General features: G+C 62.2%; 1 protein-coding gene across 1 annotated transcript; it reads left to right on the top strand.

Moving 5' to 3' along the window:
- The first annotated feature begins 3,710 nt into the window (after window positions 1-3,710).
- SHH (sonic hedgehog signaling molecule) lies at window positions 3,711-8,579 on the top strand. Its single transcript, XM_035029798.1, has 3 exons — window positions 3,711-3,788; window positions 4,769-5,030; window positions 7,744-8,579. The coding sequence occupies exons 1-3, from the start codon at window positions 3,711-3,713 to the stop codon at window positions 8,577-8,579; spliced, it is 1,176 nt and encodes a 391-aa protein (XP_034885689.1).
- Window positions 8,580-14,302: the final 5,723 nt, after the last annotated feature.

The following is a 14,302-nucleotide window of genomic DNA, read 5'->3' as shown; positions in this document are numbered from 1 at the left end:
GGAGAAGTTTCGGGTGGGGGTGGGGGGTCAGGATGGCAGGTGTGGTCCACCCATGGCCCTGATGTGCTCTGTCCTGCTGGGATGGCCTTCCCATCCTGCCCCAGCTCTGGCTTGCAACTTGGGGAGACCTTCACTCTGGGGGCATCTGCCCCTCCCGAGTTGGGAATGGAAAGGGTGGGAGGGGGGCAGAAATCCCCCCCGTAAACATAAAGTGGCTTCCAGGTCACTGTACAAACGCAAGCCTTGGGCATGAGACAGGGGAGCTTGCACGTTCCCCTCTCCACTGTGCTTTTCTTTCCCACGACCACCCCCACCCCGCCGCCCCCCACCAAAGACGCTCAGTGGGAAAAGCCAGGAGGCAGCGCTGACAAAAGGCAGGGGCTCCCGAGGCGCCGCCTGGTCCCTGAGTGCCTCGCACAGCTCCACTGCACCCCGGGCAGTGGTGCCCATCAGAGTGTGAATGTATTGATATTTCTTTAAGGATGCGTTGCCATTCTCCCGAGCCCGCGGTCCTTGAGGGGAGGGACTTAGAACTTCCTGGCATTGCATCACTCCGGTCAACCTGCAGGCACAGGAATGAGGAGCGACTAGGTATTAGCGGGAGGGGGCTAGAACGGAAAGCCAAGGCCAAACACGCGCCCCCCTCCCTCCCCACCTCTGCCTGAGAGTTCTGGCTGCCAGTCTCCCCGCCAACGGCAGACTTTCTGAAACTCCAGGCACGTATAACTGAGCTAGAAATGGACTTCCTGGCAAATATAGGTCAACATCCTTTTTATTGCCCTATTAAAACATCCAAGTCCTACCTTTCGGGCTAGGAGCGCACCACAGCTGGCGGAGCAGCGGCGGTGGGGCGCGAGTTCAGGGGAGGGCGGGCGGGGAGGCGAGCCCCTCCGGGCCGCTCGCTTCCCAGCCCGATTCGGGCCGCGAGGCCGGAGGGAGGAAGGAGAGGGCAGCCGGAGCTGACGGAAGGGGCCGCAGGGAGCCAGGGAGAGGGTCCTTCTCCCCCCGCCCCGCGCTCGCAGCTGCTCGCGGCCCCCTTAAATCTGGACCGCGAGTGTGGGCGCGCGCGCCTGAGCCCCAGAGCGGCGCGAGCCACAGTGAACCCCGCGCAGGCCGCGGGGCGCGGGGGGCGCGGCCGGCTGCGGGGACTCCTGCGACCTGGGTCGCCTCGCTCCGCGCGGGAGGGAGGCGGCCTTCCCGGAGCCCCTCGGAGCGGGGAGGAGGGAGGCGAGGCCAGGGGAGGCGGCGGGGCGGGAGGGGGCCGGCGGAGGTCCCGGAGCCCGCGGGGTCGGCGTGCGCGCGGGGCGGGCGCGGGAGAGGGGCCCCCGGGGCCGCTGCAGGTTGCAGAGCCGCGCGCCCCGGCGGCCGCCCCTCGGCGCCCCTTCCTCCGGGTTAGCGGTCCCCGCGGCCGGGGCTCCGACGGCAGGGGCGGTCGGGGTCGGCGGGGGCGCGGCGCGGGCTCCGCCGCCTTCCCGGGCCCTGGGGCCCGGCCCGGTCCCTCTTCCGGCCGCCCGCGGGGGACCCACGGCCAAGCGGCCCGCGGCGGCCACTGTCGCCGCCGCGCGCGCCGGCAGCATTTGAACTTCTGACCTTCTGTCAACTTCCCTCAGACGAACGAAACGAAAACAAATACTTTTTTTTCCTTAGGCCGCGGCCATTCCCGCTCCCGGCACAAAAGGACGGGGGAGGGGCAGCCACCGTGGGGGTGGGGTGGGCAGAGCCAGGCCAGGACTGCATCACGCACCCCGCAAATGTCCCCTGGAGACGCGGTGGCTGGCGGGGCGCGCGGGCGGGCGCCCTGCGGGTTATCCTCTCCGGCCCGCCCTTCCTCCCGGCCTGCAAGAGTTGGGGCGCGGGTGCAGGACCGCTGGTGAGGGCCCGGGGGTGCAGGGGTGGAGCAGGGAACGCCTCCCGGCCGCGGGAGGTTAGCGCTCCTCGGGGACCTGTTCACCCGCCGGCCCCGTTTAAAACCACCACCCGGACTCTGCTCCCAGGCGCGCGCGGCCTCCTCCCGGGCTGGCCGTCCCTCCGCGTCTCTGCCTGTCCCTGTCCCTCTAATGGGACTGCCGCCCAAGTCCCTCAACCATGGCAGCACCGTCCCCGGTGGAACTTTCAGAGCAGTTCTGGAACGCAGGAGCTCCTGGTTAATATTAACTCGGAGAGGGGGAAGCGCAGACAGACGCGCTCGGCCCGCAGGCGCGGGTGCCAGGCGCGGGTGCGGCGGCCGGGGGACTCCGGGGGCAGGAGGCGGCCGCGGGGACAGGGCCTGAGGGCCGCGGGAGGGACAGCCGGGGACGCCGCGCCGAGTAGGTTCCTGTGTGCGTGGCGGCCCGGCCCCGGCGCTCAGGTGTGGGTTTGCATAGGAGGGGTCTGTTTTCCCGGAGTGGGGGGAGGGGGTGGAGACAGGTGAGTGGGGACGGGGGGGGGTCCTCTTTTGAAGTTGGGGCACCCCTCCCCCGCACTGGGAAAGCCGGGCGGCCGTTGGCGGTGACGGTCCTGCTCGGGCTTCTGGGCGCGGGGCGGCTGCGAAGACTGCGGAGGAGGCGGGGGCTCCGGCGCGGGGCGCACCTTGGCCTCCGCCGACACAAAGCCCGGCCCGGCGGCCCCGCGGGGCTTTACGGTGGCTGCACCGCGCCGGGCTTGATTCGCGGCACACGACCCAGTGAGCTGCTAACCGGCCTGCGCTTCCCGGCTTTGCCTGCGCCTCTCCGGCCCGCCGGGCGCGCGGCGTCCTGCCGGCCAAGGCCGCGCCACGCCTGGGGGAGCCGGGGGAGGGCGCGTGGCGAGCGGGGCGCCGCTCGGGCCTGGCTCGGCCTGGGGCTCCCCGCCTGGGCCCTCCACCCCGTGCCCGAGCGGCGCAGCCCGGGCGCCGGTACGTGGCCTCGCCATCCCGCCCTCCGCTCGCCAGCACCCCGTGGGAAGCCCCCAAAAGAAGGGAGCCGGGGTGGCGCGGGGCTCGGGCTGCGGGCTGTGTGCGTGTGCGTGTCGGCGGTGTGCGCCTGCGCAGCCGGCCTCCCAGCCCGGCTCTAAACTGACCCTGCTTTACTGATTGATTGTCATGGAAAACGCGTCCAGTCCTCAAGATGACCTCACTCAAACTCTGCCCTTCCGACTTTTGTTGTTATTATTATTATTATTATTATTATTACTAAAGAAAATTGCTGGCAGGCCCAGAAACCTTGTCAGCGCTGACCGGTTAGCAGGGCCGCCCCCAAGCCCCCCACCGCCGCCCCCATTTCTTGTACGTTGAACTCTACGACCATATTACTGGGTTTTATTGCTGTCCCACACACAGGACTTTTCCTGTTGCGCAATCCTCGCGTCCCCGCAAAGCCAAAGCGCGGACAGCAGTACTTGCAAGAGCTCCCCGCCGGCTCGCTGGGAAAACAGTCCCCAAGCTGCTATTAGGATCCTCGACCGGGTCTTCCGTCCACCCCGCTCACCAGGTGCCAAAGCCGAGCAGAGCATGCGCGGCCTGCCGGCGATCAGCCCTACCCTCTGGGGGAGGTCAACTTGAAATTGCCCCTCACCCCCGGGTCTGTCTCTCCTGGGGATGCCCCTTGGTGATCCTGTCACCATTTCCCCTCGTTTGAACCCCGCGCCCCACCACCGCTGTAAACGCCCGGGTAGTGAGTTAGCACACGCACGCACACTTGCCACGCACGGCTCAGTTTTTTCTCGCATCCTTCTCTGAATGTGGCCTGAGAATTATGAGGGCCTCCGCCAACCCCGAGCTCCACTTCGCCCTGGCCTGTGTCCTGCCCATTCAGTGTTTCTTCACTGCCACGGCAAGGCAGCTTCCTCGTGGGTGCGGCGGGGGGTACTCCTGAAGGGCTCCGAGGCCTCGGGCCTCTCGGGCTCCCCATCCCCCACCCCTCACGCCCCGCCCCCTCCCTCCACCTCTTAAGTTTGCTCTTCAAACTTGCAGGACGCCATTCTGCTCTGGGGCCAAGAAAACAAGAGGGGGGAAGGGAACAGTTTAAGGAAAACAAGAGACACAATCAGACCACAGAAAAGCCGGAGAAAAGAGGTCTATGGAGAAAAGGAATGTGGCTGTCCAGATAAAGAATGTTTGTCGTCAGGCCTGGCCCGCATTGAAAATTATAACTCACCTGCTTGCCTTTCACTCCGGCCCCCTCCAGCCCCTTCCGCGCGGCTATCAGCTTCCCACCTCCCTCTCGCCCTTTGGCTGGATCCAGGGCTCAGATAGGCCCAGGGTAGGAGGGAAGGTCCAGAGATAACCCAAGGCTTTTCACTCTTTAAGAAGCATACCGCCTGTGTTCTTTATTTCTGCAAAGTTGCACCCTGGGCCTCTCTCCAGCCTCCTGGTGAGGGAGTTAGGCCAGGCACAAGGGTGGAGCCTTGCAGGTGTGGAGAAATGGGGCCACGGAAAGGGATGGGGGGGGAGTGGAGGGCATCGTAGGGGAGGAGTGAGCCATTCGCCCCGGGGGACCCTGGCAGGCCCTGCAGTCACTGTCTGAGACGCACACAAGTTTACGCGTCTCAAAGGATGTCCTCTTCGTCTCGGGCCATGGTAGGGGCTCTGTTAGGTCAGATTTTGGAGAAAGGCCCTCGGCTCATCTGCAAGACGACTGGCTCCTCCAGCAGACGCCACAGCCCCCTCGCACCTCAGGGCACGTCCAGGCCTTGTCCCCGGCTTGTCCACAGAGCGCTTATCCGCAGGGGCTGGGCCGGGCAGCCGAGGCAAGGGCAGGGCCGGGTGGCAGGCCCAGTACTAACATCTGCGGGGGCCCCCTTCTTTCCGCAGAGGTGTAAGGACAAGCTGAACGCCTTGGCCATCTCGGTGATGAACCAGTGGCCCGGTGTGAAGCTGCGGGTGACCGAGGGCTGGGACGAAGATGGCCACCACTCAGAGGAGTCGCTGCACTACGAGGGCCGTGCGGTGGACATCACCACGTCCGACCGCGACCGGGGCAAGTACGGCATGTTGGCGCGCCTGGCCGTGGAGGCTGGCTTCGACTGGGTGTACTACGAGTCCAAAGCGCACATCCACTGCTCCGTGAAAGCAGGTGAGGCGGCAGGCCCGGCCTCCTCCATAGCCCCCGTGCCCACGAAGCCCCCCGACCCACCTAGCAGCTCCACATCTGCCCGTGAGAGGTCACCATGGCGCCCGGCAGTGGGATTCAAGGGAAAGAGGCAAATGTGTGCAGGTGGGGGGAGGCAGGAGGGGCAGGAGGGGCAGGGAGGGAGCGAACTGGGTGATAACTCCTGTCTCTGGTGTGGGAACACAGCCTGTAGACGTAGGGCCCGCCCGCCGGGAATTGGCCCTACCTTTGAGGTGCTCCAGGCCCAGATGCAGAGGGCATATGGCTTCCTGAGCCTGCCCCGGCCCTGTTTCCGGAGCCCCCACTGCAGGTGGCGGAGACAGGGAAGACGGGGGAGGGAACGTTCCTGGTGCATTGGTAGCCAGGTCTGGCCTAGATTCTTCCTCTCATTTCAGGCTTAAGAATCAACCAGCCCCTACTCAACTCCCCAGCACAGGAGGTTCTGCCCAGGGTGTAAGCTCCTGGTCCTCTCTCCTCCCCACTGAGCGTCTGTGGACACTAAACTAACTTAACTCGCTGGCTAAGCCTTTGGGGAGAGGCCTGGTGGGAGGTAATAAACGCAGTGGTTACCGCTTCCAGCATCTGGAGGCCGCAAGCCCAGAAGCATCCGTCCTTATTAGGAGCCAGCTGGGCTGCCCCGAGCCACAGGCAGGGCCAGGAGGCCGATGGGAGTCTGCAGCTGCAGGCGGCCCATCCATGGGCTGGTGACTTCCCTGGGCCTACAACGCCACACGCTGTCGCTGTCGAGGAACAGCCATGCCGCGGAAGGCGCTGTACCCACGGCTTATAGCCCAGCTCCGAGGTCATTTATGCAGATCTCTCCACCGCCCCGCAGAAGCTGATGCATTTAGCAGAACAGTTCACAGTAAATTTCGGAGGAACTGTGTCTTCCCCGCCCCCGCCCCCCGAGTTTTGCCTATTTGTCTCCTAAACTGTATTTTAGTAGCATGTGTGAGTAGAAAAACACTTTCAAGGTGTCAAGACACAGTTCATAGGGAAGGAAAATAGTGGCTTCTTATCACAACAGAAAGAAAAGGTGTGGAAAGGGCAGTGGGGGGGTGCTGGGCTTGTAGCCAGAGACAGGGAGGACGGGCAGGCGGTGCCCGCCCTTCTCGGGGCTCCGCTGCGGAAGGCCCCGGGGGCGCACCCTTCCCGGGACCTTGCGGTTGCGCTCGAGGGGCGTTCGGCCCCCTCCTGGGCCAGCCCTGTCCCCGGGGTCCCCCTGGCGGGGGTCCCTAGAGGTCTTCTTGCAAGTGAGCAGCGGTAATCCCGCAGCAGGATTCCGCCCGGGGAGGGCAGACCCCCAGGGCGCGGAGAGCCGCTCATTGGCATTCGGCGCACACGGGCCGGGGCGCGGTGCGTTGCGTGTCAAGCAGGGTTGTGCGACTCGACGACTCGGGCTCGCCTGCGCCCCGGGTCGCATTCCGGGGGGCGACGGCGGGCCTCCAACGGCCAGGCCCGCACTTCATGCCGCAGAAACCGATGAGAAGATTAAAAACCCTCTGTAATTCCAGCAGGAAGATTCTTTCTCGCGATCTCTATTTGCAAAAAGCATGATCCCGGAGATTGGAATGCAAAGAAGACCGGGCTCTCCCCGCCCCTCCTCCGCGGCCCCCTGCTCGCCACCCTGGCTCCGATCATTGTCCTCGGGACAGTGAGCCTCAGAGAGCGACAGAGGGCTCGGGAAAGCGGGTAGTCAAGGGGCCTTGAGAACCCGGCCGCTTCCAGTGCTTGGAGCAGGCCCCGCCATTTAAAATTCAAATACACATCTTGAGTGCTTGGAAGAGGCCTGGCTGTGCAAATAGTGCTTGTGAGGCCCGGGCTTCTGGAGAGCCCGCGTGTGAATCGCAGGGGGGCTGGGGGGGGGGTGCACCTGAGCAAATAGGGAGGGGGCAGCTGAGAAAGGGGAGGGGGGGAAATGGAAGTGGCCCCTCTTCCAAGAGTGTCTCCCATTTATTGCGGAGATCACAATGACAATGCTGGGCCCTTTATTGGATTTTAATTAGAAAATCCACACAAGCCCCGGATTTTCACACCTCGGCCAATTCCCTGGAATGTTTGTCCAGTTGCTACAACTACTACAGCTATTTTTCACTCCCGCCCCTCTCCCAAGCCCCTGCAACGGGCCGGCACCAAGGCCCCCTTGCTGGGCTGCGCGCTGGGGGCGGGCAGGCGAGGGGTTCCCGCCGCGCAGCCCGGTGCGGGGCGCACCAGGGGGGGCCGCACCCCGCGCCGGGGGCGGGAAGAAAGGAGGTGCGCCCCGGCGCCCGAGGGAGCTCAAGGAGGCTTCCTGAGGAATCTAAGTGCAGAGCAAATACCCTGCGAATTCAGGGCGAGGTTGGGTGTGTGCTGAGCCGGGGGACGGGGTGGGAGGAAGGCGGAAGGGAAGGCGTGTAACCGGCCTCCCGCCGGAGACGCCAGCCAACCTCTGCCACTGCCAGTCCAATCCTAAGAGAGTCGTTAAGGAATGTATCTGCATCTGAATTTTGTCACCGAGACGGTGGCGCTGGGGGAGAGGGGTCTGCGCTGGGCCAGCCGGGGGACTCTCCCCCCGGAGCTGCGCGGGTCCCAAGTCTGGTGCGCGGGACGGCAGGCGTGCGCCCCCTGCCCCACTTGTGCCTCCCCGTGGGCGCTCACCACCCTGTGCCCTCTTCTCTCCCTTCTCCGACCCCCGCAGAGAACTCGGTGGCGGCCAAGTCCGGCGGCTGCTTCCCGGGCTCGGCCACGGTGCACCTGGAGCAGGGCGGCACCAAGCTGGTGAAAGACCTGCGTCCCGGGGACCGCGTGCTGGCGGCCGACGACCAGGGCCGGCTGCTCTACAGCGACTTCCTCACCTTCCTGGACCGCGACGAAGGTGCCAAGAAGGTCTTCTACGTGATCGAGACGCGGGAGCCGCGCGAGCGCTTGCTGCTCACCGCCGCGCACCTGCTGTTCGTCGCGCCGCACAACGAGTCGGCGGCCGCGGAGCCGGGGGCGCCGTCGGGCGCGGGGCCGCCGCCGGGGGGCGCGCCGGGGCGCCGGGCGCTCTTCGCCAGCCGCGTGCGCCCGGGCCAGCGCGTGTACGTGGTGGCCGAGCGCGGCGGGGATCGCCGGCTGCTGCCGGCCGCCGTGCACAGCGTGACGCTGCGGGAGGAGGCCTCGGGCGCGTACGCGCCGCTCACGGCGCAGGGCACCATCCTCATCAACCGGGTGCTGGCGTCGTGCTACGCGGTCATCGAGGAGCACGGCTGGGCGCACCGGGCCTTCGCGCCCTTCCGCCTGGCGCACGCGCTCCTGGCCCTGCTGGCGCCCGCGCGCACGGACCGCGGCGGGGACGGCGACGGCGGGGACGGCGACGGCGGGGGCGGCCGCCTGCCCCCGCCCGCGCCAGGGGCGCCCGAGGCGCCGGGGGCGGCCGACGCGCCGGGGGCCGGGGGCGTCCACTGGTACTCGCAGCTGCTCTACCAAATAGGCACCTGGCTGTTGGACGGCGAGGCCCTGCACCCGCTGGGCATGGCGGTCACGTCTCGCTGAAGGCCGGGCAGCCGGGAGGGCGGGCGCGGGGTGGGGCGGGGCGCGGGGCGGGAGGGAGCAACAGCAAGAACGGCAAGAGACGCACGGAACAGCGCACGGATGAGACTTTAATTATAATAATAATTAATAATAATAATAAAGTAGGGCATCCAAAGTAGACTACAAGGAAACAGAGACCCCGGGAAGTTTCGTCGTTGCGTTGCGTTTATTTTTATTTTTATTTTTTTTGAGTTTTTTGGTTGTTGTTTTATTTCGGTTATTTTTTTTCACCTCTCCTGGCTATTTATTTGTTTGGTATGAATAGATGTTTTAAATAATATGAACCGGACCTTCAAGAGCCTTAAATAGTTTGTTTCTTGGATAATTTATTATTATCACGTGAACTGTCCTCACAGGGGGGAAAGATTATTTTGTGAGGCCAAGCGACCTGCTCAGAGTCTATTTTTCTACATATCCCTCGCCCTGACTTTCAGAAAGCAAAACTCTGCACTCCGCATTCCTCGTTTGCCACGCGCCTGCTTTTCGGCAAGTGTAAACTAAAACATGCTTCATGGGGGTCCGCAAATTATATTTTTATACACAGAATTGTAAATTAGATTTTTTGAGAGATCAATACTTAACTGAATTACATTTCATTTTTGAAATAGTGTAAAATATGAAAATATATTATTTTAATTTAACTAGTTTCCAGTGTAACAGCCACCTCCTGTATGTCTTCATGGGTTAATATTTGCTCCATCATCACCATTTTGGCCACATTCTTGGAAGTCAAGACTGTTACACACACATTCACACTCACACACACACACACACTTTTTTTTTTTCTTTTGGACAAACTGGAAGAACTCTGTTATTTTTAACTTCAAAGAATTTATTAGAAAATAATATTTTTTAAAAGCGCACATAGTGATGAGCCCACGAGAATGGAGCCTGTAGTTTGTACAGAGAAAAACAAAGGATGTTTTTGCATTAATAAATTGAGAAATAACTGCTGTAAATTTACTAAAATGTATTTTTGAATATTTTGTAATAGTTTTATAGAAATAAAATGTGCCACGCACAGACTGGTTAGTATATAATAACTAAGAATCCCTGTCGCAGCCCCGCTTTCGTTTCTGTTTTGGCTTCTTTGTTTGGGAACCCTAGTGCTGACAGGAGTGCCCAGCATTATATTTAGATGTGTTGCTTATACTGTGAATTCAGATCAGCTTAAGTAGGTAACCAAAGTAGGTAACCAAACCGACTTGTTTATCTTCATCACTGGAGAAACCTCAGCTCTGTTTGTATTTGTTGTGTGAGAGTCTTTGTGCACTCCACTGGCTGGGGGTGCTGGGAGTGGGTGCCGTTCTTCTCCCACCCCCCAGCCCTTAATTAGCGCAGCCCAGCGCGAAGGCCCGGCAGAGGAGGCCTGCGGGCACGCACCCAGGACTCTCTCCCTGGGCTCCGTGGAGCTGTTGGCAGACCTCATGCCCTCCACCTGGTCGCCCCACGTTGGAGTGCCTGGTCCTCCGGCCTCGAAGGGAGGAGGCCCCTAGCTGCTTTGTGAAGTCCTGGGGTACCCTTTTAAGATGGGTCCCCAGGGAGAGGGCCAAGTGTTGATCTTCTCTGAACCCCCCTGGGACCCTCGTGGCGAACCCACTGAAGAGGGCACATTCTCCACCTGCTCTCAGGGGGCCCCGCCTCCCCTCCTCCCCAGTCACATCTGCTAGCCTCAGGGCTGCCAGGGTCCTTGGGCCACGTTGGTGTTGTCGAGTCCAAGCCGTCTGTCTGGAGTGGTTGTTTGGTGTAGGTTTTCGTCCCTAGGGCATGGTCCTGCTTTAGTGGGCACACTGTGGTTGGCCTCCTATGTCGGCTGGTCCAGGGGAAGAAGTCCTCCATGTTTGACGTTGTGTTATAGACTCAGCTGAGAGGGGCTCGGCCCTTGGCTGTCACTCTCAGTGCTTCGGCTTAGCAAAGGCTACTGTCCTGATGTGTGCTTTGGGCCAAGTGTCCCAGCAGGTTCGGCTTTGGAAGGATGGCTGTGTGCACATAGGGCCTCTTAGCGACTTAAGCCTGTCTGAAGGCTGCTTTGGGTTTGGGGAGCAGAACGGAGCCTGACGGCGTCAGGCAGGCCTCAGTCCCATGGGCAGGGCTGGTGATGCTGCGCCTAAGGCTAGGCCTGTGGGGGCATCTTCAGCCAGAAACACCGGGCCCTGAGGGGCTTCTGTGCGGAGGGTCCGGCGTGGTGTGCCTTTTCCAGGAGGCCGTGGGCCAGGGGCCAGGCATGCACCCTGGAACTTGCCCTCTGCCTGCTTCCAAGGGGCCAGGCCCTTCAGGCAGGAGTGGTCCTTGGTTTTTCTCTGTCAAAGACTTTTCTTTGGTCTTCTAGGTAGTTAGCAGGTGCAAGGTTTGCAATCCCTGGTGGAATTTGGTGGTTTCTGTTGTGCTGACCGTTCCGTTCTGAGTGTAAGCCCTGGCACCCCAAGAGCTTTAGCTGTGCCGATTGACGGACTAGTTAGCGGTGAGGCTGGTCGGCCGAAGAGAGCATTGGAGGGTTGGCCAGGCCCCAAGGGAACCACCCGTTGGTGACCCCCAGCGCGGGGGCACCGCGGCCCCGAGCAGCAACCCCCCCAGTCAGGCGAGGTGGCAGCCCCCTCTCACTGCTCCCCCGCCCTCCCTGTTCCACGTCCGCCGCCCCTTGCCCACCTTTGCATTCAGAATCCTCTCTCTCCCGGCCAACAAAAGGGATCCACGCCGTAGAGCAACCCAGCCCAGGGCATCAGGATGTGCAGTCCGCTCCCAGCAGACGAGGTGTCCACTCCACCTTCAGGGTGGACGGGGTGAAGAGTTTGTGCGAAGCGTCCACGCGGTGTTGCCGCCAGCCTCCCTCGTGACTAAATGCATACCTATTCCTGTCAAAAGCGTGTATCACAATGTACTTGAAACCGTTATCTTTGTGCTCTATTGTTTGAATAATTAAAGAAGTTACAGAGACTTCCGGCCATGTCTGTTCTGTGGCAGAATGCCTGCCCTCGGCGATCCTCACCTCCTTCCGCGAGCTTGTGCGGCAATGTGAGAGACAAAGTCTCCGGGGGCGCGGGCCACGCGGGCCTCGGTGGCAGGGTGCGACCGGGCTGTGGGGGGGCCCCGCGTGCTGAAGCATGGGGCTGGGACATTCGGTGCAGCCGCAGTGAGGGGGGACAAGGCGGCGCTGTCCAGTCCTGGTGGAGTCCCTCGGCTGCGGGCATCACACCCACACGGCAAACATTGGCCAGACCTGCAAAGAATACCAGCCAGTTGCAAGATTTGGCAAGAAAGTGGCAGCGCGCCCAGGGTGAGCACGCGCCCGGGGTGAGCCGGCTGCAGGGCTGGTGCGGGGCGAGCCCTCCGACTGCGTTCTCCATTCTCTGATGACCCATCCTTCCAAAAGGACACGGTACTCAGAGGGGTTGGGAGGCCCTGGGAGGTGGACTTTGAAATGGCTTCTCATGAACAAGTCACCCAACACATGGTTTTCCGCAGGTGCTCTGCTGGGTGCACGTACTCGGACCGGGGTTGGCAAATGACAGCCCTGAGAACAGCCTGGCCCTAGGCCTGTTTTTATACAGCCCACGAGCTGAGATTGGTTTTCACATATATTTTTTTTAATGGTCGAAAACAAAAAAACTAAAGAATAAGATTTCATGACAGGTAAAAATTATATGAAGTCCAGACTTCAGTGTCCATCAGTAAAATTCTCTTGGAACGCTCCCCCCACCACCACCACTAATTCCTTCACACGCTGTCTGGGGGAGCCTTGGGGCACAGAAGTTGCATCAGGAACCACGTGGCCCACAGAGCCTGAGGTATTTACTCACTGGATCTTTACAGAGAAAGTTTGCCACCTGTGGTCTAGGATGGGAAAACCTAGGTTGTGGCGAAACAGCGCGCTGCGGTGGGGGCAGGAGGCTGGAGCCGGAACAGAGCTGTGTGCACGCCAACAAAGCACGTTTTTCTGTTGGGATCCAAAGGATCCCCCCGCTCAATTCTGCCCCTTACTCGGAGCCGTAGAGAGGGTGACAGACCCGGAAGAGCGGCCGGCAGCCCCTTGGGCCTGGCGGTGTAACAGGCCCAGCCGAGCGCTACGTGGGTGCGCGCTAAGCTGGAAACGCATGATCTGCAGCGCAAGGTGGGGGCCAGGACCAAGAGCAGAGGAAGATGGGCAACATTTGTCTCCCAGCTCCGGCTCCGTGAAAATAGCCCTGAGGTGAGAAAATAGGAAGTCTGGATTTGGAGATACTCTCCTTTCCTTTCTTCGGCTGAGTTTGATTTTCTCCAATTAAGAAGAAATCATAGGAATTCACATTTTACCCTATAAGCAAGCTCTAGGGCTTGTTCCGTGAGACATGGAAACGGAAGATCACCTTTTCAATGCGTATCTGTGGTTTTCGTGATGGGGGCCACTGTGTTCCCGGGGAGGGTGGGGGGAGCTGGTGTAAGTAAGGGGGTTGAAAAACCTGAAGACTGAAGATAAACTAGAACAGATATTATGCCCAGAATCCAAGGAAACCATTCCCCTGAACCACAGCACTTGGCTCTGGATGCCTTCCTATTTACCCCAGGTCAGGGCCTAAGTGTTTGCTTCCAGGGGAAACGGACGCCCCGTCCACTGGATGGCACCCCTCATCCCCGCCGGGGAACTCCTTCCTCCACACCCCAGGAGAGGTCAAGGACTCCCTTTGGGAACCCTGCCACTCACTGCCAGGCAGAAAAACCAGCCCCATGTCTGAAAGGAGCCTCTGCTCACGGGTCCCTGCGTCTGCCTCCCTGCCGCCCGTGTCCTTCGAGTCCTAGCGCTCCCCTGCAGCCAGACTGTGGCCACGCTCCGTGCTCAGCAGGGCCACCCAACCGGCTGGCCTCGCTCTGGCCCAGCCAAGCCAGAGCCTTGGCAGAGAAGCGGGTGGGTGGGAGGAGGCTGTGGGAACCTGATATTTGGTGTTTTGGAAAGAGCGTCAGCATCGATGGGAGAGGACCAAGCGTCGTCGTACCTGCCCGCTCACCTCACGGTTTATTACTGATGCTGCCCTTAGGACTTGGTGATGCATGCAGGAAGGCAGTCACGGCTCCGAGCCTGGGGCTCTGAGGGTCTGAGGCAGCCTTGGCCGAGCCCCCAGCACCCAGCACCCAGCCCCCAGTGCCCAGCACCCAGCCCCCAGCGCCCAGCGCCCAGTGCCCAGCCCCCAGCCCCCAGCCCCCAGCGCCCAGCCCCCAGCCCCCAGCCCCCAGCTCTGTGTAGGGCCCTCCAGCCTTCCCCGGCCTCTGCGGTTGGCTTCCCTCCCGCAGCTGCAGGGTCCCAGCCCCCAGTGCCCAGCACCCAGCGCCCAGCACCCAGCAGCCAGCCCCCAGGCCCCAGCAGCCAGCCCCCAGCCCCCAGTGCCCAGCGCCCAGGCCCCAGCACCCAGCGGCCAGCCCCCAGCACCCAGCCCCCAGCGCCCAGCACCCAGCACCCAGCGCCCAGCACCCAGCGCCCGGCACCCAGCACCCAGGCCCCGGCAGCCAGCCCCCAGCGCCCAGCCCCCAGCGCCCAGTGCCCAGTGCCCAGCCCCCAGACCCCAGTGCCCAGCGCCCAGGCCCCAGCACCCAGTGCCCAGGCCCCAGCACCCAGCACCCAGCCCCCAGCGCCCAGCGCCCAGCACCCAGCGCCCAGCCCCCAGCCCCCAGCCCCCAGCTCTGTGTAGGGCCCTCCAGCCTTCCCCGGCCTCTGC

This window comes from Mirounga leonina, unplaced genomic scaffold (assembly GCF_011800145.1).
Source record: "Mirounga leonina isolate KUSES-001 unplaced genomic scaffold, KU_Mleo_1.0 Mir_321, whole genome shotgun sequence".
Taxonomy (NCBI): domain Eukaryota; kingdom Metazoa; phylum Chordata; class Mammalia; order Carnivora; family Phocidae; genus Mirounga; species Mirounga leonina.
The sequence above is the reverse complement of the archived record's forward strand: the minus strand, read 5'-3'. Positions and strand labels throughout refer to the sequence as shown.